General features: G+C 45.1%; 1 protein-coding gene across 11 annotated transcripts in view; it reads left to right on the top strand.

The window, feature by feature from the left end:
* Nucleotides 1-25,690, top strand: part of SAMSN1 (SAM domain, SH3 domain and nuclear localization signals 1) — a 204,674-nt gene that overhangs the window by 145,342 nt on the left and 33,642 nt on the right. Inside the window, exon 1 of one of the 11 annotated variants that reach the window (XM_068270533.1) lies at nt 3,528-3,660. The exons of 8 other annotated variants lie outside the window; for them this stretch is intronic. In XM_068270533.1, the coding sequence (XP_068126634.1) occupies nt 3,598-3,660 (63 nt within the window). In that variant the 5' untranslated portion in view covers nt 3,528-3,597. Of the gene's footprint in view, nt 1-3,527; nt 3,661-15,239; nt 15,322-16,129; nt 16,214-25,690 lie in introns of those variants that run through there. 2 more of the 11 variants (XM_068270534.1, XM_068270536.1) reach the window with 2 other exon arrangements.

Raw genomic sequence — 25,690 nt, 5'->3', positions numbered from 1 at the left:
ACAGGTCAAGAAACAATAAAACAAACGATAAAGATCATATTCGGACATTTGCGAAGGCAGAGAGCCATTTTAATCATAAGCGTTTTTGAAGTGTTCATTAGTAGAGAAGAGGTTGCAATAAACAACTGTTAGCCGTAGGGTCATATTACCATAATGAGAACAGTGTGTACCGGAATTTCTCAATATCATTACAGCATGTACCCAGTGGCAGAGCTACAGACCTCTGAGCCCCTGTGAAGACTTTAGGTCTGTTCCCTTCCCTACCACCAACTGCTACCCATCTCCATGTTACATAGCTCAGCCCCCATTCACATGCAATTTTCAAATAAAATGTTCTCTTGTCATGTCCCAGATAAAATAATTCAATAGCCAAGTACCCCCCAATATAAGAAATAAGTAGCCAGGTGCCCCCAGATTAAAGAAATGTCAGCAGCCATATTGTAATGATCCGCTCAGCTGGATGCACTGGCAGACAGCTGTTTGACCATTCCTCTAGTCTGTGGGCTGCAGGTCTCTGGAAGAGAGACCTGTCTTTCCATTACAAGTTTCTGGTCTGTTCTGCTGCTGAGGAATTTGCATACACTCGTTATGCAAATCTCCTACCTGCCTCCTTTGATGACTGGCAGTATAAAGAGCTATGTTTCCCAGAGTCCTTTGCTGGTCATAAGGGTTAGTCCTGTGTAACTCGCCTGGAGTGTCAGCCTTTCTCTTTGTTTGAACATTAGCTTAGAGTAATTCCTGGAACTGCACTAGGCAGATTCCCTAGTGCAGTTAGGATTGCATATCTGTTTTGTTTGTCTGTTGCGATTGTCCTGTCCCAGCGGTGGTCGACAGGAAGTCGTTCTGATCTTTGTTCTTGGGGTATAGCTGGAGCAGCGGTTGCTACCAGCTATCTCATCTGTTCTGTCTTGCCAGGATCGCACTCGCCTTGCGCTAGTGCTGTGGATCCGTCTGATCTCCATCTCTCTTTCTATACTTGGATCGCACTAGCCTCTTGCGCTAGTGCTGTGGATCCTATCTCTCGCTTATTCCTGTTTTCCTGTATCTGTCTTGTCTGCTACGAACGCTTGCTGGAGGCTCGGTGAGGTAACCGTTAAGCAAGCGCTCGCGTCCTCTGTTTCATGTTTGTCTGTCCGTGGTTAGTTAGGCGTGCTTGTCTCTGTTGTGCTTATCACACGGAGACCGCGCATAAACGCGTGCACTGTTGCGAATGAGTGCGGTGTTCGCGTTTAGCTAGCGTTTGTTATTTTCCTTATCGTCTCATTGTATGATTTGCTGTGCCTTTGCTACTCTCGTGCTCTGCCTTGCTGTAGCTTTGTGTCACCTCTGGCAATCGCCTCTCTCGCGATTGCGTTCCTGCTTCCTATCTGCTGTTGTATATGCACCGTCGCGGGTTGGCGACTAGTTTGGTGCACACACATACAATCTGTCCCTTTGCTCAATCTCATTCAGGGCTATCTTGCCCTGCGTTTCTTCCCTTCGTGCAATCCCTGTCTGGCGTGTGTGGTAGGGCAGAGGAGCTGTTCCTCTGCACTCCACAGCTCCACCTGCCGACAGGAATTTCCCTCTACAGGTGCATTGCACCTTTTGCTGGGTTCCCTCAAATTACACGCTTGTGGAGGATTTCTGCAGTGTCAGCGCACGTCTTGTGCGCTGATCACAGAGAGAATTCCACAATCGTTACACATATGCTCCAAGATAAAATAATTAAGTCCCCCTCCCTCAGATAATAGAATTAAGTAGCCAAGTGCCCCTGAGATGCAAGAATTAGGGTTTTGTTCTTTTTTGGCATATAAGACGCTCCGGAATATAAGATGCACCTAGGGTTAGAGGGTAAAACGCAGGTAAAAAATAAATATATACTAAACCTGGTGCATCCATGTTCCAGGAGCTTCTTGCAGATGTTCTCCCCCAATCATTGTCCTCCTGTATCTCCTTCTGTTCCCCTGTGTCCTTCTTTACTCCCACTGCGTGTCCCCTTCTGTCCTTCTGTGTCCTCCTTTGCTCCCCCTGCGTGTCAACTTCTGTCCCCCTGTGTCCTCCTTTGCTCTTCCTGTGTGTCATACTGTGTTCTCCCTTGCCCCCTTCTGTCCCCCTGTGTCCTCCTTTACCCCCTGTGTGTCCTCCTATGTCCTGCTTTGCCCCTGTGTGTCTCCTTCTATTCCCTAGTGTGGTCTTCCGGGCCCCCTGTGTGCCCCCCGTCTTCTCCTTTGCCCCTGTGTATCCCTCTCTATTCCCGTGTGGTCTTCTGAACCCCTGTGTGGTCCTTTGTCCCCCCGCATGTCTCCTCCACTCCGCGTGTGTAAAAACATTTAGCGGCAGCTTGTTGCACCTAATCCAGCGACAAGGGCAAACCTCTCCTCTCCCCTGTGGCTCCCCCTAGTGCCAGCTTCTGTGGATTGCATCATCAGCAGACGCTGTCACTAGGGTAGCAGCACAAGAGATTAGAAGTCTACGGTCGACGCTGGAATCGCTGGAGAAGGTGAGCCGCGTGGCTACTTATTGTTTTTATTCACGAGGAGACATGGGGGGGACCAGAGGAACATACAGTGGGACAAGGCAGGGAGTTCCTGATGTTGCGGCGGGTCACCTGTTCGTATTGACAGGCGATCATAATTCGGGGGCTCCCTGTCTATAGAATATAAGACACAGGGACTTTTTCTCCCCATTTTGAGGGGTGAAAAAGTGTGTCTTATATTCTGAAAAATATGGTACTTTTTTTCTCCTAAAGTAGAAACTGCACTGTCATAGCTAGCTTGATTTGTAAACACAGCATAGATCAGATTTCAGCATCTCACTGAACTGCCCTCATCCAATCAGTGAGGAGCAGGAATGTAGGAGGGGTGATGACAAGCTTCCTTCTTGTCAGCAATGTACCAAATAGTGCCAGGCTGACTGAGAAAAGAGTAATTACAGCAGAAACATTTCTTATTAGATTGGCATGCTTGCAATGCAGGATGAGATTCCAGGCTGCATAATGAAAACACAGAGCAGTGGGTAAATGGAATTTGATTTTGTGGCTGACAAACCCTTTTTAAAAGCACCTTTTATATATACTGTATATATAAATTGGCAAGGCTATAGTGAATCTGTCAGTGGTTTGTGCACCCACTATTGGCTCACTTTACAGCAGAATAACATGGTGACTTATAGATGTGCAAACCTTTTGGACCTAGTTGTTACTGTGTGAGCATTTTAGAGCACACAGCTTCACGTTAAGACGGTGTTTTTCTGCCAGCTGTAGATGTACTTGTAAAGCTGCTGGCAGTTCATTTTCTGACTGCTAACTAGGATTTATCAGATCTTAACATGTCATCCAACCGCATCCTTCCTCGTGGTTTTCAGCTGGTAAGACCTTCGATGTTAGAGCCAAAAGCTGTGTTGGAATCGTTTTCATGAACGGACTATTACAGTGACAGGAAAAGTGTGCATTGCACCACCTCCCGGTAATGTGTGTGTGTGTGTGTCTGTGGTGTCACATCCTCTGCTAGTTAGGAAACCTGAGGTAACTGTGTAACAGGCAGCTGTCGTATACTAGTAGGCAGTTACTACACTCTGTACAGCGGTGTGGTGGTGTGTGTACTATTCTCAAACACCATGCTGAAGAGAAAGCCCTCCAATGTCTCGGACAAAGAGAAGGAGAAATGCCAAAAACCAAAGGTAAGGAAATCACTTCAGGGCAACTCTAAAGAATTACATCTGCCCGTGTCAGCTCTGCTTTGACCCTACTGCAAATGATGTGTAGTGGTATGCATTCATAGATGCTGGAACCTATGCCCATGCGGGACATGGTTTGGTAAGGACGAATTTTTGAAATTAAATGTGACTTGGTGGCTGTGAGTTTTGGCTCAGTTTTCATAGACCAGCTTCCTATATCGATGTGTCTGAGGTGAGAGATCTCTCTGTCTGCGTTGCTCTGTTCTTTCTCACCGTCTCATTTTTGATACAAAAGGAACATTTTACTGGTGCTGTGGGATAAACTTAAAGGTCACACGAAGCGAAAATAAACAAATGAAATAAACAATTGTATTTATCTTCCTTCTCCTAAAAATGACTTTTTAAGATATTCCACAGTTTTATTTTATGTTTAAATCTACTTTTTAAGTTTGAACTGTTTTATTGTTTTTGCTCAATGACACATTGATTGAAGTATGCCAGAGCTAAAATCTATGAACTATTTGACCCTTTTTATCTCTTTCCTGCTCTCAGAAGCCATTTTCTGCTAGGAAAGTGTTTTATAGTTGGTATTTATCAGTGAGGGTCACACTGTTGTCACTTCCTGTCTGAGTCAGGACTGAGTCAGCCACTTACATACCTGATATTTAACTCTTTCAGGCAGAGAAAGAAAAAAAGGAACATAGCATAGTTATTAGTGTGCTAGGCACTGTACATACCCATGTCTATCTCATCATGTCACACGTCACTTCGGGTATCCTTTAAAGGGTACCTGTGACATGATGAGATAAACATAGGTATATATCGTACTAATCCTACTAAGAAATTGTCTAAAGGCCTTTTTTATTTCCTGTATTACAAATGTTAAAAAAAAAAACTAGAGTTGTTATCGATGCACATAAGGCAGTCAACCAGCAAGTCCAATACAGCCTTTTGTCCTAAAAAATAAAAGAAAAAAACCCAAAACACTTCTGGGTCTGGCTTGAGTGGATGTGACACCGGCACTGATCGCCACTTGTTGTGGCCTCTGACAGGGAACAATTTATGGGCTTCCGGCTTGCAGCCTAGATTAGCAATGCTATGAATCCAAATTCTAATGACTCTTTGGTCCATTGTGAGTTATTATCATTTTAAAATAGTGTTTTTATATAGACATTATCTGCCTCTGAGGAAGCGGCCTAAGTAGTGAAACACTCCCTGGGTGTTCCAAGATGAATTAAAATATGTAGCAATTAAAAAAGGGCAGATACTTACCTATGGAGAGGAAAGGCTCTGTGGATCAGGGGTCAGGAACCTTGGGCGAGTCATAAACGCCACATATTTTAAAATATATTTCCGTAAGAGCAATACAATATGTTTCAAATTGGCACAGTGCACAGCAAAGGGCTCACGTCCCTGTTGCCATGGTGATGTGTACACAATTGATCCGCCCGGCAGCGAAGTGTCAGACACCTCTTCAGCTTCTCTTGGGTTTCAGCAACATCAGCAATTTCCCCGAGAGCCAAACAGGAGAAAAACCGACTAACAACTTGTTTAGCTAGCTGACTTGGGGGTTGATTCACTTTGTAGGTCGAGATCCCCATACTTTGGTCCAATAGACAGCCTATTGGGCCAATCAAATGCAGGGATCTCATACTAGAAAGTGACTGGACCTGACAGGGTCCAGAGTGGGACAATTGGATCAGCTGTTAGTTTTGGGGTAGCGTGAGTGAGTTAGTAGTGCATGCTACAGCAGTAGCGCACCCACTTTGAAAATTTTACTTGCACTGCCACACTAAGCTGCGCTGCTTGAGCAGTGTAGCTTAGTGAATCAACCCCCTACTGATGTGTATGTGAGCCAGATGCAGCCATCAAAAGAGCCACATCTAGCTCCCTAGCCATAGGTTCCCTACCCCTGCTCTGGATCCTATTGAGCCTTTCCAGTCCCCTCTCAGTGTTTTCTTTCTCCCACTGTCTCCCAGTGAAGTTATGCCGCCTCCGGGAGCCCTCCTATGGCCTCGGGAGCACTCAGAGTATTCGAACAGTTAGTCTAATACATGCAACGGGGCAACAGTGATGGGACAAGGAGACTGTGAGGGGACAGGGAAGGCTCGATAGGTCCCAGAGCCTTCCCACTCCATAAATATCTGACTTTTTTTTTTTATCGCTTTAGTTTTACTTTAAAGCTTTATGTAGCATTCTAATATACAAACTCTGTATATTGCCAATTAAAAGTTATGTTTTACTATCTTTGACTGTTTGGTGTCCTAAACCCCAAGTGTATGTTGTTGGTGTTACTACTAAAAGTGCCGATTGCGCTACAGGGGGTGGACTGTACTAAAAGTAGTTTTTTGGCATTTTAATGTTTAGTGTTGACTCGATAAAAAGCATTTTTTTAAGATCACATTTTAAGTAGTGAATCTGAAAAAACGAAATAAAATAAAAGATCCTATAGGTCTATACTGCACAAAGCTCAGTCATTATTTAGAGTTATGAATATTGAGCAAGCACAGGAATGACCTCTGCAATGAGTCACAGCAACCAATCACATTTCAGTTAGGGCCTGTTTACACTTAGGCCTGGTTCACATTAGCGTTTGCTGTCCGGATTCGCCTGATCGGATCCGGACCGTATACTGTACAAACGGAACGGACGTTCCGCATAGCAATGCAAAGTCTATGCTGCCGTTCACATGCCTCCGTTCCGTACGGAACTGAGCTGGATCGGATCCGGACTCGGACACTTTTCCAACATGCTCTATTTTTTGGGTCCGGATCATCCGGCCGACGCACCCGGACCGGAGCCTGACTGCACCATCCGGAAATAGAAACCAATGGGAAACGGAAAGCACAGAACACACTGGCTATAAAAACCTGACGTTCTACCCCACTTCCTATGCGTTTTCTAGCGGCCATTTTGGATGGGGACACATGGGCCCAGCATTTCTGGAGTGGAGCAGCAGTGACTTTGTGCTGAAGCTGTTTGGCAGTATGTCGGACGTGGAGGTGATGCCCTACACAGCGGAAGACCTGATTCTATAGGTGCAGCTTCTGCTGACCTCCCAGACCCCAACAATATTATATAGTTTGTTATCTCTGTTACCAAACTGATCCGGATCGCAGCCGTATTCATACCTATTCCGGTCCGGTCATCTGGTCCGTTCTTTACAGAAACGCAAGTGTGAACGGGGCCTTAATCAGGCGTACGTTAAAAAGGGGCGCTGGGAAAAAAGGGCGCGGGGTTTTAAACGATAAGCATGGATAACGTTTAAAAATATAATGTACTATATTTCGTCTAAAAATAATGTTTTATAAAGTTATAAATCATTAAATAATGTGCATGAAATCGGCAATTGTGAAAACGTTAATCTTCCGTTTAAAAAGTGAAACGTATAATAACATTTAAAAAAAAAAATAGTAAGTAACCCTCCCTGTACCTACCCCTAACCCCTAGACCCCCGTATTGGTGCCTAAACCTAAGACCCCCCTGGTGGTGCCTAAACCTAAGACCCCCCTGGTGGTGCCTAAACCTAAGACCCCCCCTGGTGGTGCCTAAACCTAAGACCCCCCTGGTGGTGCCTAAACCTAAGACCCCCCTGTGATAAGCATTAATAACGTTTCAAAAAAATATTGTGCGGTTTTTCGTTTAAAAATAATGTAAAAAAAAAAATTTGTACTGTTTTTCGTTTAAAAATGTTTTAAAAAAATATTGCACTGTTTTTCGTTTAAAAATAATATTAAAAATGTATAAATCATTAAATAATGTGTAATCATGAGAAGCAGTTATAAAACATTAAAAGTCTCCGGGCGCCGCTTTTAAAACGTTATTTTTCTCCGGCGCCCTTTTTTCCTATCGGGCGCCCATTAAACGATATTTATTATGGGAGTGAATGGCGGCGCCCGATTTGTCCACTAGCCTCCTGTGCCCTTCTTTACTGTTACCCTTAATCAGTTGCTCTCAGTTATAACTGAAAGCACAACTGATTTTCAAAGTAATGTCCATGTTTCCCAATGGCTCAGTTCACACTATATACGTTTTAACTGAAAGATTTTTCTTAATGCACTGCTATGGAGAAAAAGAAAAAACGCGTACCAACTGATTAAGTGATTAAGTGAAAATAATGTAATAAAAAAAGTGCTTCATTTTTACAATATTTATATATATATAAATGATTTAGTCAGTGTTTGCCCATTGCAAAATATTTTAAATCCCTGATTTACATTCTGACATTTATTACATGTTGACATTTTTACTGTGGGCAGGTGATGTAGCTGCTCCATGCTTTTTTGGCAGTTGGAAACAGCTGTAAACAGCTATTTCCCACAACGCAGCAAGGTTCACAGACAGGAAACTGCCAGGAGTACCACGGTCCTCAGAGTTTCTTGTGGGAGGGGTGTCACCACAATATCAGCCATACAGCACCCCCTGATGGTCTGTTTGTGAAAAGGAATAGATTTCTCATGTAAAAGGGGGTATCAGCTACTGATTGGGATAAAGTTCAATTCTTGGTCGGAGTTTCTCTTTAAAGTGGACCTGAACTCAGAATTAGCAACAGCAGAATAACATTTAAAGAAAAACATTTCAATGTTACAGATTATACAAATCCTGCAATAAATCTGGGATTAAATTACAACTTGTGATTAGTCACAGATGAGAGGTAATTAGACAGGCTAAACTCTCTAAATACATACAGGGCACATTTCTCTATATTTTCATTTTGTCCTGTGCAAGAGTTCAGGTCTTCTTTATGTTTTTCTTTTTTTTTTGTTGAATAAGCGTTATATTTATGATTTATTTCCTATTTCCCCCAGCCTGCCTGTACCAGCACTGGAAGTATTCATTGAACCCCGGGGAGAGCTGTTTATATCACCGCTTGCCCTGACAAAGTCATATTTTGGCAGCCTGTACAACATAACTTACAAATCATTCTCTAAAAAAGTTTTGCAGAAGTTGCCATTTTTGTGCAACTTCCTTACAAACGACACTTATAGTATGCCAAGATTCATTTACCATCAACAACCACTCCTCTTCCTTTTAATTCAACGGATGTAAGGGCTGAGACACACCAGAAAAGCTCCCCAAATGCTAGAGGTTTCAAAAGCTCTTCCCACCGTAATGCTATGTTTTTTTTTACAAAATCTCATCGCTCCAGTGTGCACAGACACATAGGATAACATTAGTAGATTTCAAAAACTCAAAACGCTCAGAAAAACTCCTCTGGTGTGCACCTGGCCTGAGATAAGATAACCTAGTAAAAAAAAAAAAATACCTCCTGTGTGGTCTACTACTCAATATCTTTCTGCTCTCCTGCGTCCCATTTGTCCACTGTGATCAATGGATTTCTCCATCCTCCATTTTAAAAATGGCCATTACCTCATAACAGCTTCCTGGTCAGCACACTGTTAAACTGTAAACTGTAATATCACCCACTTGAGCCATAGGGAAACATGGACATTACCTTGCACATTCAGTTGTAACTGACAGCTGCTGATATATAACTAACAGCAACTGGTATATTTCAGTTCTGACAAAATATTGTCAGAACTGGAAGGGAGCACTGTAAGAAGAAAATGGTGAGCCTCTGGGAGGAACTGACGGTGAGGTTAGTATGTAATATTCATTTGCAGCTACATTATGTGTTTATTTTAAATAATTTTCCTCGCTTCAGGTTCCCTTTAAAGGACCACTATTGCGAAAAATTGTAAAATTTAAAATGTACATTTATAAATGTACATTTGTTCTAGAGTAAAATACACTATAAATCACTTACAAAAGGCAGTAAGAATCCAACAGATCTGACTGGTTTCTCCTCATGTGGGATTCTCAGGGTTTTCATTAACCAGTCTGTGACCGCCTAACGCAGGATGGGGGCCGCAGAGTGGCTTCCTCATTTCTCAGCCACTCCATATGACGTGATCTTGCGAGGAGCGAGATTAGACAGCAGCTAGCACGAGCGCGAGCTCCCGTCTGTAAACACAGCGGGGCACAGCGAGCAGCCTGCCAGTGGCTGATCAGTGCTGGCAGGCTGTGATTGTTATTTAGACAAGAAAATGTATTTCTATAGTGCTGCCATCTAACGCAGCGCTGCAGAGTATGTGATTGTCGCTTAACTGTCCCTGTGATGGGCTCACAATCTAATCCCTATCATTGGCATATGCCTATGTATGTAATATGTAGTGCAGGCTTTCTCAACCAGGGTTCCTTGAGTACTCTGCAGGGGTTCCTTGGCATTTTCCCCCATCGTGGGGGAAGTATAATAGAGCACATTAAATTAGGGAGTACTGTAACTGGAAGCACTACATTGGGGCACTAATGAGCAAATTAATAAAAAGACTAGGATAAGGAGACTGTATAATGAGTGTCAGTGTAATAGGGGTAGTGAAATAAACGGCCTCACCAACTTCTAAAGACCATGCCTCCTGCAAAATAAATGCAGGGGTTCCTCCAGATCAAAAATAGTTGGCAAGGGGTTCCTCGAGATTCAAATGTTATTTTCAGGGTTCCTTCGGGGTAAAAAGGTTGAGAAAGGTTGATGTATTGTATGGATCGTAGTGTAGGGCCAATTTAGGGAGGGAAGGAGGATACAAAAAAATGCTAAAATTTCAGTCTTTTTTTTTTCTTTTTTTCATAAAATAATGTTAATCGCAGCAGCAATTAAACAGCAGCAAAAGAAAGCTCTATTTGTGAGAAAAAAAAAGGGGGGGGGGGGGGGGAGGGGGAATTCATTAGGTTGCTAAGTTGTCACTAGGGGGGTATTTTAATAAAGATTAAGAGAAATAATGAAATCCCCCATGAGAAGATGGACTAGTCCAATGCCTGTCCGATTATTATTATTATTTTTTTTTTTGAGGCAATCCTGGCCAGAATAAGGACGCAGGCCTCATCACAGAAGGATTATGCACAGTTTCAAGTATTTACTTTCTCACACTCTGTCACCTCATGAGTCCTTTAAGATACAGAAGCATTGTATGTTGATGATAAATGCTCTGAAAAGTCCCCTTCTCTGTGTTTGAAATATATGTCTGCTTTCAACCCTCTAGCTAACAAGTTTTTTTCAGCATGTAAATTGTGCTTCTCAGTATCCCTTTTACTTGAGGTGTAAGCAGACAATAAGCTTAACCTGCAGTCAGACTACAGAGTATAAATCTTTGTGCTCCTCAGTGCGCTGGACTGCATACAGCAAGTGGCTTTGCTTAACCTTTTGGGGACCGCCTATATGAGATTATACGCCGCACTTGTGGCTGTTCTAGCCGTATGATCTACGCCACCCGCCGTTTCCGCTCCCGACGTGATCATGCGCACCCGAGAGGGGAGATTAAGCTGTCATATGACAGCTGACATCTCCCCTCAATGATCAGAAGCCATCGCATATAGCTTCTGATCACGTGATCATTATTTTCACTGGCAGATCGTAGTGATCACTGTGACAGCTGCGGCGGTAGGGGTGGAAGAAGAGGATCCACTCACCTCCCTGACGTTCCCATGATGATCGGCACTCTCCTCGCCGTAGCCGGCATCCCCGCTAGTTCTGACGTCAGTGCCGGGTCCCGGCTTGATGACGTCATCAAGCCGCGACTCGGAACTGAGAGTCAGTACGAGCGGGGATGCCGGCAAGAGTGGATGGGTCCACTGCGGCTCATCGCTGGAGCCTCGGAGGTGAGTAAAGGCTGCCAGGTACAGAGGGGACACCTGGCCACACGGGGACACACAGCCCAGCTGCCTGACACCCCCCCCCCCAAACACGCCCCCCCCCCCCCATGCAAAAAATGCCTGGTCCTTATGGGGGGTTAGGCGGCCGGTCCCCAAAGGGATAAAGGACAACCTAGGTGACTTGTGACATGATGAGATAGACATGTGTATGTAAAGTGCCAAGCACACCAATAACTAGGCTTTGTTCCTATTTTCTTTCTCTGCCTGAAAGAGTTAAATATCAGGTATGCAAGTGACAGTTTCTATCCGGTTCGGATTGGGTCGGATTGGGATAAAATACATTCCTGTCAGTAAATGGCTTCCTGGAGCAGGAAAGAGAGAGACTCATAGATTTGAGCTCTGACATACTTCAATGAAGGTGTCATTGAGCAGAGACAATTAAACAGTAAAACTTAAAAACTAGATTTAAATATAAAATAAAACTGTGGGATTTCTAAAAAAAGTCATTTTTAGGAGAAGGAGGATAGATACAATAGTTTTTCTCATCAGTTTATTTTCACCTCAGATGTCCTTTAAGTTTTGGTGCTGAATCCTTGGGAAGTACAAGTTTCTGTCACAATGTGCTGCTGGGTCTGCAGGAAACAAGAATGTGATAGTTGTTCTCCTGTTGGGAGTTTCTCTGACACCTCAGCAGCTATGTACAGGATAACTATGTTGTTTCATCATCCCTGATTCTCTCCTCTGCTCCTTGGTCTGGCGATTTCTTCTGACCTTGCTCCTGTTTTTACAAAGGCCCCATCTGGATAGCCAGAAACCATTAGAGCTCTAAAGAAGGTCTACAAGACAGCCTAGAAACCCTGGAGAAATTTAGCACAACATGGGCACTCCCCATTAATCTAAAGAAAACCAAAACCATGGTGTTCCAGAGGAAAAACAGGTCAGCCCAGAGCCCATCCTTTATACTCAATGACTGTGAAATCAGCATAACCGATAAATATACCTACCTTGGTCTGGAAATCAACCAATCAGAAAGCCTTACGTCAGCCATGGAGGCCCTAAAAGCCAAAGCATGCCGAACGTTCTATGCCATCAGGAAAGAACTGTACCACCTCAAACCACCAGTAAAGGTCTGGCTGAAGGTTTTTGACAGTGTCATCACCCCAGTCCTACTGTATGGAAGTGAAGTATGGGGCCCCACCACCTACCCAGACCAATCAAAATGGGAATCCAGCCCAACAGAAATATTCCACCTTGAGTTCTGCAAACACCTTCTCCATGTCCATCGGAGTACCTCAAACAATGCCTGCCGAGCTGAGCTGGGGAGATTCCCATTACTGCTTGAGATACAGAAGAGAGTGTTGTCCTTCTGGGCCCACCTACAGAGCAGCAGCCCCGACTCACCCCACTACAAAGCCATGCTGCACAATGAAGACCAAGAAAAGCCGTGTGCACTGAAAGTCGTGGTCAGCTCTATACTCCCTCCAACCCCCGGCCCACAGGTCATAACAAAAGTCCAGATAAAACACACCACAACTAAGAGCAAAGAAGACTATGTGGAAAAATGGAGGAGTGAAATAAAACAGTCACAAAAGCTAACTATATACCAGTCTCTACAAAGAGAATATAAAATGGCCCCATACCTGGAAAAGCTGCAAAACTCTCAAGAGAGAAAAATCCTGAGTGTCTACAGATTGAGTGCTCACAACCTCGAAATAGAGTCTGGGAGACACAGACAGACGTACAAACCCAGGGAGGAGAGACTATGCCAACACTGTGAGCAGAAGACCCTTGAGGATGAAAGCCACTTCCTGCTGCACTGCCCCAAATATACTGCAACCAGGGACACTTACTTTAAGAAATTGTTGGAACTATTCCCAGACTTTCTCACACTAGAAGATGAGAGAAAAACATATATCCTACTAGGAGAAGAGGAATCCACAGTGACAATCGCTGCACACTATGTCACAGCATGCCACAGACTGAGAGGAGCAAAACGGAACTGTAAACCTAAAAAAAAAAAAAAAAAAAAAAAAAAAATGTCCACAGACTGCTTAGCCATTGTCCCCCTACCCCACCCCCTCCCATGTCCCCTATTTCCCCTTGCTTTGGCAATACCTGTAATGAATCTTGGTCATGCCAATAAAGCTATCTTTGATTTGATGCTCTTCTGAGGTGTTTGTTTTCCTTATACTTTGCCTTTCATGAAGAATGGTCTCCTACAATCTGTCCCGGTGAGATTTAGAAGCACACGTTGTTTGCGATGAAAAGCTGTATACCAAGGCAATACAAAATCTGTTTTGGATTTATTATTTTTATATTATGTTTTGCACTAAAATAGATTCTCTATTTGTACTAACGACCAACCTCACAACATTTGAGATAATAAAGAGGGACACTTTAAGACATGCCCCTGTCACCACGCCTCCACCACACACCCCTCATCATGAATAGCTTACTTAATAAAATCATAGGGGCAAGAGAAACACTTTAAGGCCATACCTCTAACCACGCCTCTACCAAACCACTCATCATGCATATCTTACCTAATAAAATCACAGGTGTCTGCGTCCATATGTGCTGCCTGGTACCGTAGTGTGCTAGTGCAGGGGCCCGGCTGTGGCTCTTAAAGAGAAACCGTAACCAAGAATTGAACTTCAACCCAATCAGTAGCTGATACCCCCTTTTACATGAGAACTCTATTCCTTTTCTCAAACGGATCATCAGGGGACTCTGCATGGCTGATATTGTGGTGTAACCCCTCCCACAGTGTGATGTCAGAAGCATAGTTCTGGCATCACACTGTGGGAGCCTTGTTTCATTGTGGGAAATAACAGCTGTTTACAGCTGTTTCCAACTGCCAAAAAGCAAGAAGCATCTCCTTCCAGTGACATCACCTGCCAGCAGTAAAAATGTCACCATGTGATAAATGTCAGAATGTAAATCAGGGAGAGGGAAGATTTTACAATGAGCAAACACAGACTAAATCATTTATACATAATTATTGTAAACATGAAGCACTTTATTATTACATTATTTTCATTGGAGTTCCTCTTTAAGTTCAGTGTCAGTTAAACACAATACATATATTCACATGAAACTGTACATCAGTCCTAAAGGGACTAAAAAGGAAGAAAGAGGGATTTGGCTCCCAAACAGGGACTGTCCCTTTATAAAAGGGACAGTTGGGAGCTATGCTAACAAGTTAAGGTGACCAAACATTACAAGATGGCCACCATATCAACCATCTGATAGATCCCTCTCTGATCAAATTTGTTCAGAGAGGGATCTATTACTGGCATACACTGAATACCAATTTCCAATAGATTTCTGCTCAACATCTACCTACGGTAACGTTACCGCCTCCAACTGCCGGGCCCCCCATGTAAAATGTCCCTCCCACCAGGCCTGTAATGAGTGTGGAAGCAGCGGGCCTCCCCTAGTGTCTTCTCTCCATTGCTGAGGCGCATGTATCCCATGACCCCGTTTAGCAGGAAGGGGAGAGCAGTGGCAGAGGGAGTGGTACCTCACCTCTCCGGCCGTGATGTCTCGCAGGCATATTGCCTGGTTTCCCTGCTGATCCTCTGTCTCTAATACTTCTAGTCCAAGATCCTGACTGACTGTTTCAGGGTTGAGATCCAGACTCTACTGCAGCCAGGACAGGGCCCAATTTACTATAAGGCACTGTAGGCATGTGCCTACAGGCCACTGATGAAAGAAAGGCGTCTCACTCTACTCCTCGAGTGCCCCCCCACCTTCCCAATGCAACTTAATACTGAGGGTACCTCTGGCTACCTAATACTAAGGAGCACCTGTAGCTACCTATGTCGGGCACAGAAAGTACTGGACAAGAGACATCTGGGCAAGCCAGCACACTGCGGTTCGGTGGGGGATTGTAGGTTCATTGAGGACGAAGTCTGGGGTGCCAGGATATCTGTGCCTATAGGCTCCTGTGACGTAAATCTGTGCCTGAGCGAGGAAGATTAGCAGGACAGCCAGGCAACTAGTACCATTTAAAAGGTAATAAATATGGCAGCCTCCGTGTACCTCTCACTTCGGGTTGCTTTAAACAATGCCATTTGGTGTCCTTTCCTCGTACTCAGCATATTGTGTCAGCTCGGTTTAGCAGGGCTGTAACCACTCCCAGCCGCGTACTGATTGGCCATGGTGACCTGCTAGTCAGGTTACCATGGACACCCCCAGTAATTACACGATCAGCCTAAGGGCCTGTACACACTGCTGCGCTTGCGCTGCGTTTTTAAAAACGCAAGGTCTTTTGAAAAAGAATGAAAATCGTGATGACTTGTACACACTGGTGCGATGCGTTTTTAGAAAAACGCAATCGCAGTGCCTGCTGCGCTTTTTTAAACGCAGCGCATGAAAAACGCATTAAAAACTGCGTTTTTCAGAAGTCAGTATCCCAGAAAACTCTGCAATCTCCTGATTCCTGTTGAAATGTAAACTAGAAAAAAAACAAAGGATTCTTTAGCCAATCAGCTATTACAAGAAAAACGCAAACGCACAAAAAACGCAGGCAAAAGCGCATGCGTTTTTAAAACTACATGCACTTTAAAAACGCATGCGCTTGCGTTTTTGCTTGCGTTTTTCAGTGTGTACAGGCCCTTACGGCTGATTCACCCTACGGGCGGCGAGCAGCGCTGGAACCACTCCCAGCCGCGTTCTGATAGGCCATGGCGACCTGCTTGTCAGGTTACCATGGACACCCCTGGTGCACACGATCAGCCTAACGGCTGATTCACCTTACGGGCGGCGAGCAGCGCGGATTTCAGAGTTGCAGACTGTCATTATGCAGTCTGCAACATTTACACCAGGATTTGCTGCGGATGTTGGACACACTGGGGCTAATGTACATTTTGATGTGGTGATACTGATCTCGCAGGTCAGTTATGGGGTAAGATAGTGGATCTTACTGTGACATTTATGTATTGTTTTTGTATTGATTAGATTTTGCATGGCAATTAAGGGGGCGGTTCCTTTTGTGATGCCTGGTGATTGATCTCTTGTGGTTCATATATATAAATGTGCTTGTACTTTGTATCACTGATATGTCTGCACTTATCTGATGAAGGGGACCCTCTGTGGCCCCGAAACAATTGTCATGCTGTGCATTCAATAAATGTGCTTGGGAACTTGAATTGGTGTGCCGACCGACCTTGAATCGCTTGTATTGAACTGATGTTGCTTCTACATCAAGGTTGAGCACCCAACTATCCACGGCAAGGTGTGCCAATCCTAAATCTGTTACCGTATTACACCAAAAAGTGAGCTGACTCTATTTGAGTTTGCGAGTAATTCATAACATTCATAGCAGGTTGCAAACTGAAAATGCAAAGATCGTTTTGGATAATATTAAGTAAAATGACTTGTGCAGCACTGATACACGTCGTAGCTATATTCTTTTCTTTTTTTAATGGGAAGACGAATTTGACTTTAAAGAATGGAGAGAGAAGTGTCCTTATAAGCGTTCCTCTCTCAGATGTGCATCTGCCATTCAGCCGGCTGCTGTGCTTTGAGTTCAATGTCTCTGGTGTTATGTAACATGACAGAATGAGCGCTTCTGGCCCATACAACATTAATACCGCCGCACAGCTGTCACTGTGGAATTTCTTACAGAGGCAGACAGTGACAATCCATTGGGATGGGAGATCAATTTACTCAGTGACATCTCCCGAGACTCATTCAGTCTGCAGGATTCTTACCCTGCTCTATGCCTATTACCGGCGACTGTAAGTAACGCGGGGATGTTATTTAATGAATACTGTTCAGTTAGATCATTATACTCCACAGTAATGGACAGGGTTCACCTGACATCCCATAAAATTCAGGAAACTGTCATTTATTCTGCGCAATAAATTTTAAAGCAGTTTCCTGCTGGCATCTAAGCTGTGGCACCTTTCTCGATCTCCCAGCCAAGTAAACTGACAGGAGGGAAGGCGTTCAAAGGCAAAACTGACAGGAGAGGAGGAGTTCAAAGGCAAAACAAAGTCCTACAGCACCTAACTGAAGGCAAAGCCCATTAGAAAGTGTCATGAGCTGTATAATTGGTGGTGGGACAGAAGGCAAGAAGAACAAACAAACAACAAACACAGAACATTTATATTGCGCTTTTCTCCTGGCGGACTCAAAGCGCCAGAGCTGCAGCCACTAGGACGCGCTCTATAGGCAGTAGCAGTGTTAGGGAGACTTGCCTAAGGTCTCCTACTGAATAGGTGCTGGCTTACTGAACAGGCAGAGCCGAGATTCGAACCCAAGTCTCCTGTGTCAGAGGCAGAGTCCTTAACCATTACACTATCCAGCCACTAAGAACAGGAGACTATGGGCTTGATTCGCAAAGCGGTGCTAACTGTTAGCACGCCTGTGAAAACCCCCTTAGCACGTCTAAACGAGCTTTTCGCGCGCAAAACTTCACGCGTGCAAAACTTTCTGCACGTAAAACTTTATGCACGCAGGGCGCTCTTCGCGAAGTGCCCATTAAAGCCTATGGGACTTAGCGCGCGCATAGAACTTTGCGCGCGCAAAACTTTGCGCGGGGTACTTAGCGCACGATCTGATTTAGAAATTCGGTGCTAACCTACTTAGCACCCTGGTTAGCACGTCTAAAGACTTTAGGGGCTTGATTCACAAAGCGGTGCTAACCTACTTAGCACGTCTAAAGTCTTTAGAAGTGCTAACCAGGGTGCTGAGTAGGTTAGCACCGGATTTCTCAATCAGATCGCGCGCTAACTTTGCGCGCGCAAAACTTTACGCGCGCAAAGTCCTATGCGCGTTAAGTCCCATAGGCTTTAATGGGCACTTCGCGCGGAGCGCCCTGCGCTCTGTGCAGTACGCATGTAAAGTTTTACGCTCGTAAAGTTTTACGCGCGAAAAGCTCGTTTAGACGTGCTAAGGGGGTTTTCACAGGCGTGCTAACAGTTAGCACCGCTTTGTGAATCAAGCCCTATGAAGGGTGTAAGGCAAAGGAGATGATGGCAGTATACAGATAAAATGGCGGGAGAAAATAAAAGTGTACGGACGAAAAAAATAAAAGAATACGGATGAATATAGGTTTTATGTAAGCATTTATTCATTTGTTTTTTTATCAGAATCAGAAATATTTTAATCACCAAGCACAACTGGGTCATGCCGGGAATTGGGTTTGGCACAAACATTGCTCAAATTAGAAATAAGAAATGAAGATAATACAGCAAGCACAAGGAACAGGAGTGACAGCAGGATATCATTTTGAGTACAGCATTACAGTAGACCAGGGGTGGGCAATTACGGCCCTGAATGGCTGTTTCATCCGGCCCGCCGATGCAGATGGTGCCCCCCCCAGGAGGTGTAGCCCACAGCTCACCTACAGCCTGAGGGAGTCTGTGGGATCCGGCAGGCAGAGCAGGTCTACGGGAAAATAACGTCCAAAGCCCCCGCACTGGACACTATTTGTGTCTCCAGTGCAGGGCTCTGGGCGACATTTTCCCGTAGACCTGCTCTGCCTGTCAGTGCGGGAGTTTTGCAGCCGGACTTGCTGCACATGATCAGGGAGCTAAGCTGGAGACCTGGAGAGGAGTCTTCTGCCAGGTGAGTAAATGTATTTCCTTTACAGGTGTACCACTAGCACCAGGGCTATTAGGAGGCACTAATGGGGAGGGGGGGGGGGGCTATTGCATTTTTTAAGGTGGGAAAATTGAGTCGTATTTTGGTGAAATGCTGTCACAATACATGTATTTTGTGGTGAAACACTGCTGCATGGCGTACATTTTATGGTGAAACATTGCACCATTATGTGTATTTTCTGGCAAAACGGTGCCACATTATCTGTATTTTCTGGTGAAACCCTGCCACATTATGTATACTTTCTGGTGAAATGCTGACACATTATGTATATTTTCTGGTGAAACGCTGCCTCTTTATGTATATCTTCTGGTGAAATGCTGACACATTATGTATATTTTCTGAGATTAGCTGCATGCTTGTTCCTGGTGTGATTCAGACACTACTGCAGCCAAATAGATCAGCAGTGCTGCCAGGCAACTGGTATTTCTTCAAAATAAATAAATATGGTAGCTTTCATATCCCTCTCCCTTAAGTTGAGACATGCACCCTGTATGTATTTAGAGAGTATAGAGAGTATAGCCTGAGCCTGTCTAATTCCCCATCATCTGTGCCTAATCACAAGTTTTAATTTGATCTCTCCCCTGTGTGAGCTGACTGCCACGCCAGAGGGGCTAATTTGAAAGAACAGGACGTTAACAATATGTCTGCTTCCATGAATACAGGAAGTAGATACACTTGCAGCATTTGTATAAGGATTTGTATCAGATGTAACAAAGAAATGTTTTTTCTATATAGGTTATTATGCTGTTGCGTATCTTTTAGAGCAGAGAAGTTCTGAGTTAGGGTCCGCTTTAAGCAGCACCACAAGTCCAGGGGACCATGGTGTGGTTGCAACCTTTACACCCCCATTACTACACCATTGGCCACAGGACACAATGAAGAGCATTTTCTCTGTAACTGCGCCGAGGTGATGTCTGGCGTCCGGCACAGACGCACACCGGAAATAGGATGCCTGACCGTGGCTTACCTACATCTAAAAACGCAAGAAGATAACAGGAAGCAAAGTAAACTCGCTTCAATCTGCAAGGACAGCACAAAGCTTTCTTCCTTTAAGAAGACATCACGCATCTCAAACTTACTGCAGATTACATATTTCCAGGCGAGATTGCATAAATCTGTCACTATTTTATCTTCAAAAAAATGTATCATTCCAAAAAAAAGACAAAAAATAAAAAATCTCGAGGCGCAAGGATCACAAACTCTATAAGCCGGCTGATATTAACTGCTACCGCTGAACTCCAAAAACATAAAGCATGCGGCGAAAAAAAAGAAAAAGAAAGAAGTTTCTGTCAGTTTTATTATGTCTCCAAAGGTTCCCCTTGAAAGACAAGAGTGACCTTGATATGCTGAGTTGGCACATGCCAGTGAATTAATGGCGGGACGTCGCTGGAGGGCGGCTCGTGGAAACAAAACAGCGCCAAGGGCTGTATTCTGCTCTGATCATTAACTAGATGAATCAAAGTGATACATCAAATAAACTAATCTGGGACTGGCCTTTCTGCTTTGTGCGGGGCCGCCGATACAGGGAAGCGCGCTGTTTTTTTTTCGGCGTCTTAAAACACGAAAGTGTTGCAAAATAAGGCTAGGGTGAGTATCTAATCCCAGAGCGCGCAGGGGAATTTTTTCTGTTTTTTTTCTTTCCCTTCTCTTCTTCTGCCCTGCTTCTTGCGATGTTTGCCAAGTTTGATAGCTTGCTGACACATCAAAAGCCGCTCCTGTCTTCTCGGAGGCCGGCAGGAACGGGGATGGAAGCCAGTCTGACAGCGTTAAAGATAATGAGGGGAGATTAGCCCCTTCTGCCTGTGTGTGTCGTGTTTAAGAAACACCTGGCACGCGGGCATAGGGGGGGCACTGCTGGGACTGAGCATGGTGGGCAATCTGACATGCTGTATTTAATAACGGATTAATAGAATCATTTATTTCAAGAGGCAGTAGTAGTAGGGGAAGGTCGAACAAAAGACAAAAGTTAATCGAGTTCATGCAGAGATGGATTAAAGGACAGATGAAGTGAGAGGGATGTGGAGGCTGACATATGTATTTCCTTTTAAACAATTCCAGTTGCCTGGCAGTCCTGCTGATCTTTCTGGTATTAGTAGTGTCTGAATCACACACCTAGAACAAGCATGGGGATAATCCAGTCAGAATTCAGTCAGAAACCTCTGATCTGCATGCTTGTTCAGGATCCATGACTAAGCGGGTCATGCTAGGAACACGCGATGCAATTTTCTGACAGTTACTGTCAGATCGACTATCTCCAACATGTCCGATTGATTTTCCGATCCATTTTCCGTTCCCTCCTATGAAAAGTTGATTGGAAATCAGATCGGACATTTTGGAGATAGTCGATCTGACAGTAAATCTGTCAGAAAATTGCATCGTTTACCAGGCATTAGAGGCGGGATCAACAGGACAGCCAGGCAATGTGCATTTTTTAAAGGGAAACCAATATGGCAGCCGTTACCTCCCTTTCACTTCGGGAGACATGTGCTGCTGCCCAGCCTGGAAACAGCACAGGAAGCTCCGATTAGAACTGCAACATTCTCCATACAGGGGTGCACCATTCTCTGTACAGGAGTGCTCCATTCTCTGTACAGGGGTGCTCCATTCTCTGTACAGGAGTGCTCCATTCTCTGTACAGGAGTGCTCCATTCTCTGTACAGGGGTGCACCATTCTCTGTACAGGGGTGCACCATTCTCTGTACAGGGGTGCTCCATTCTCTGTACAGAAGTACTCCACTCTCTGTACAGGGGTGCTCCATTCTCTGTACAGGGGTGCTCCATTCTCTGTACAGGAGTACTCCATTCTCTGTACAGGGGTGCACCATTCTCTGTACAGGAGTGCTCCATTCTCTGTACAGGAGTGCTCCATTCTCTGTACAGGGGTGCACCATTCTCTGTACAGGGGTGCTCTATTCTCTGTACAGGAGTACTCCATTCTCTGTACAGGGGTGCTCCATTCTTTGTACAGGGGTGCTCCATTCTCTGTACAGGGGTGCTCCATTCTCTGTACAGGAGTACTCCATTCTCTGTACAGGGGTGCTCCATTCTCTGTACAGGGGTGCTCCATTCTCTGTACAGGGGTGCACCATTCTCCGTACAGGGGTGCACCATTCTCTGTACAGGGGTGCACCATTCTCTGTACAGGGGTGCACCATTCTCCGTACAGGGGTGCACCATTCTCCGTACAGGGGTGCACCATTCTCCGTACAGAGGGGCACCATTCTCCGTAAAGGGTTGCACCATTCTCCGTAAAGGGTTGCACCATTCTCTGTACAGGGGTGCACCATTCTCCGCACAGGGGTGCACCATTCACTGTACAGGGGTGCACCATTCTCCGTACAGGGTGCACCATCCTTCGTACAGGGGTGCACCACTCTCTGTACAGGGGTGTACTATTCTCCATACAGGGGTGCACCATTCTCCGTACATGGGTGCACTATTCTCCGTACAGGGGTGCACCATTCTCTGTACAGGGGTGCACCATTCTCTGTACAGGGGTGCACCATTCTCCGTACAGGGGTGCACCATTCTCCGTACAGGGGTGCACCATTCTCCATACAGGGGTACACCATTCTCTGTACAGGGGTGCACCATTCTCCGTACAGGGGTGCACCATTCTCTGTACAGGGGTGCACTATTCTCCATACAGGGGTGCACCATTCTCCGTATAGGGGTGCACCATTCACTGTACAGGGGTGCACCATTCTCCGTACAGGGGTGCACCATTCTCCGTACAGGGGTGCACCATTCTCCATACAGGGGTACACCATTCTCTGTACAGGGGTGCACCATTCTCCGTACAGGGGTGCACCATTCTCTGTACAGGGGTGCACTATTCTCCATACAGGGGTGCACCATTCTCCGTATAGGGGTGCACCATTCACTGTACAGGGGTGCACCATTCACTGTACAGGGGTGCACCATTCACTGTACAGGGGTGCACCATTCTCCATACCGACTGCACCATTATTTTAGTACTGCAGCAAGCAATAGCAGAGATAGGAGGAGGTGAGTGATGTTCCACCTGTCCTGTCTCTATCGCTTGCTGCGGTACTTAAAGTGTACCTGAGATGGTACACTGGGGCTTATTTATACTTACCTGGGGCTTCCTGCAGGCCCATGAGGACTGTGGTTTCCCTTGCCGTCCTCTTCAGCCCCTTCGTTCTGGCATTATGACTCCCAGTAATCCAGTCAATTGCCGGCAGTTGTGGGCTTCTGTGAATGTGTGGCTCGGCTGTGTGGCCGCCCCCACCAATGCTCCTGTACCCAGGAGCGTTCAACCTAAACAAGGGCTTTAAGGCTAAAGTTTAATGCTTCTTGTAGTACTATGGTGTTGTAGCTATGCTGCAGTAGGTAATACAAATCGCGTGGTGGGAACAGGCCTTAAGATATGTTTGTTTTCAATCCAGCAATATCATGTGATGTCCAAGTGTGCCTTTCATTTGGATTGCTGATAGGGTTAGCTACTGTTTGGGTAAGGATGATACCATTAATTAGCTACTAAATAGATTGAAAAAGCAAGCTTTTAAATCCTATTAGACTTCAGTCTGCAGGCATGTTTTGACCATGCCTTACTGGTGCTAGGCTGGATGATACTATAGGCAGAGATGCTCAAATCCGAACTTTGGGTGAACCCAGATAGTTGTTATCCGTATATCCCCCAGTAAACTTGTGTGGGGGGGGGGGTCAATCCGGGTTGAAGGAGGAAGTGTTTGTACTCACGTGACGCACGTGGAGCGCATCGTGGGAGGCACCGAGGGACGGAAGAAGAAGACGTCAGACAGGTAAGATTAACCCCCCCGCCCACCCCGCACAGGTTTACTGGGTGATATCCGGATAACAACTGTCCAGGTTCACCCAAAGTTCGGATTTGAGCATCCCCAACCCTGTCCTCAAGGCCCACCAACAATCCATGTTTTGTGGAAATCCACAGAGGTAGTTAATCAGCTCTGCTGAGACACTAATCACCCCATCTGTGATAGTGTGTGGTTTTCTGCAAAACATGTACTGTTGGTGGGCCTTGAGGACTGGATTGGGGAACTATGCTACAAGCAGCGTTCCCCAACCCTGCCCTCAAGGCCCACCAACAGTACATGTTTTGCAGAAAACCACAAACATTCACACGTGAAGTGATTAGTGTCTCAGCGGAGCTGATTAACTACCTCTGTGGATTTCCACAAATCATGGACTGTTGCTGGGCCTTGAGGACAGGGTTGGGGAACACTGCGAGGACCTCTCATTCCTTTTCAGCTAGCATGAGGGTTATTCTAAGGAACATGGTAAGAGAAAAATGTATACTTACCTACTCCAGGAAATGTTACTGCAGATATGTTCCTCTGTGTCATCTTCCAGTGTTGCTCCCTCCCACCCAACATCCACTGGCTCCAGTGCAGGTATCCTACATCCTAGCCACAACTGCAAGATCTTATAAATATTGGCAATGGTCCTGTCACTTATATACACACAGAACCATTGCCCAATCCAGAACAGCCAGTATGCTAGTGCAGTGCTGTTATTGGCAGCGAAGACTGTTCAAGCGGGTTTATAGAAAGCCCCTACGTGATATATGCTGCATGACAGGCAGCATTTTTGGCCAATCACATTTTGCGGTAGGAGCGGCTATAAATTAAATGTAGCGTGCTTTATTTAGGAGCGCACGCTACGCTGCCCTCCCGCGCTGTATTTAGTGGGTGTTTGTGTCGTTAATGAATCTGGCTGCAGTATTTTAAGGGTTGGCATTGTGCCAACCAGCTGGGCAAAGCAATGCTGAAAACAGCCATTGTCAGACTTCTCAGCACTGGCACAGAGCAGGTCAGTATAATTCCTTTTTAATGTAAAGCAAACCTGTAGAGAATTGCATGACAACAAGCAGGTGTAAAACAATGCTGAATTTATACTTTCTCCAGTCCTAGGCCAGCTTTCTTGTGACCCCTCCTCCATGCACAACAACCTCCCTCCCATTCTGTAAGCAGCCCCATTCATGTACAGTGGTCCCTCTCTTTCATGCTCAGCATCCTTGGGCAACAGCTCTAATCTTCCACATATTACTCCTCATTTGCAACCTTTTTTTCTATTTGTATCCTCCTCTTCGAAGCAGCACCTCTTCCATATCCAGCCACCCCTAGGACAGTAGCCGCCCAAGACTAGGGCCTTTGTAGCTGTTCCAGAAATCTGGCCCTGGTGGCAAGACTAGTATATACTATATAGTATATATACTAGTATATACTGTATACTAATACAGCATTACTGTCTTAGCAGTGCAGGCTGCTCTCACTAATGAGATCTTAAAGAGACGTGCTGAGTCTCTGCATTTGGCTAGATTTCTTGCTAAACCACTTCCTGTGGAATGGATGTCCTGTTTGTGTGAAAAGAACATTTATATAAACGTCCATTCTGCTGAAGTGCACATGTGTGCAGATTTATACCCTTCAGCCCATGGCTTAAAGTGGTTAAATTACGAATTACAAATTGTGCTCCTATTCAATGCTGAACCCAGTGACATTTGATGTACAGCTCCTGTATATTTTGATGTTGGTATTAGGATTAAAGTTGGCGTAAGGGTTAAGCATAGTGTGCAGGTTAAAGTTAATGTGATGGCTATTTATATGTTGACATGGTTAGTAGTGCCAGTTAGTGCTAAGGCTCTTACATTTGGTTAACTACTGTCGCCCTAATGATCTTGATCAGTGGTTAGGTCGACACTTCAGGGAAGGAGTAGTGTACCGACTTGTAGTACTGCTCAAAGGAGAGGAGGAATGATGGGAAGCACACC

Source organism: Hyperolius riggenbachi, chromosome 2 (assembly GCF_040937935.1).
Source record: "Hyperolius riggenbachi isolate aHypRig1 chromosome 2, aHypRig1.pri, whole genome shotgun sequence".
In the NCBI taxonomy this organism is placed as follows: Eukaryota; Metazoa; Chordata; class Amphibia; order Anura; family Hyperoliidae; genus Hyperolius; species Hyperolius riggenbachi.
The sequence above is the reverse complement of the archived record's forward strand: the minus strand, read 5'-3'. Positions and strand labels throughout refer to the sequence as shown.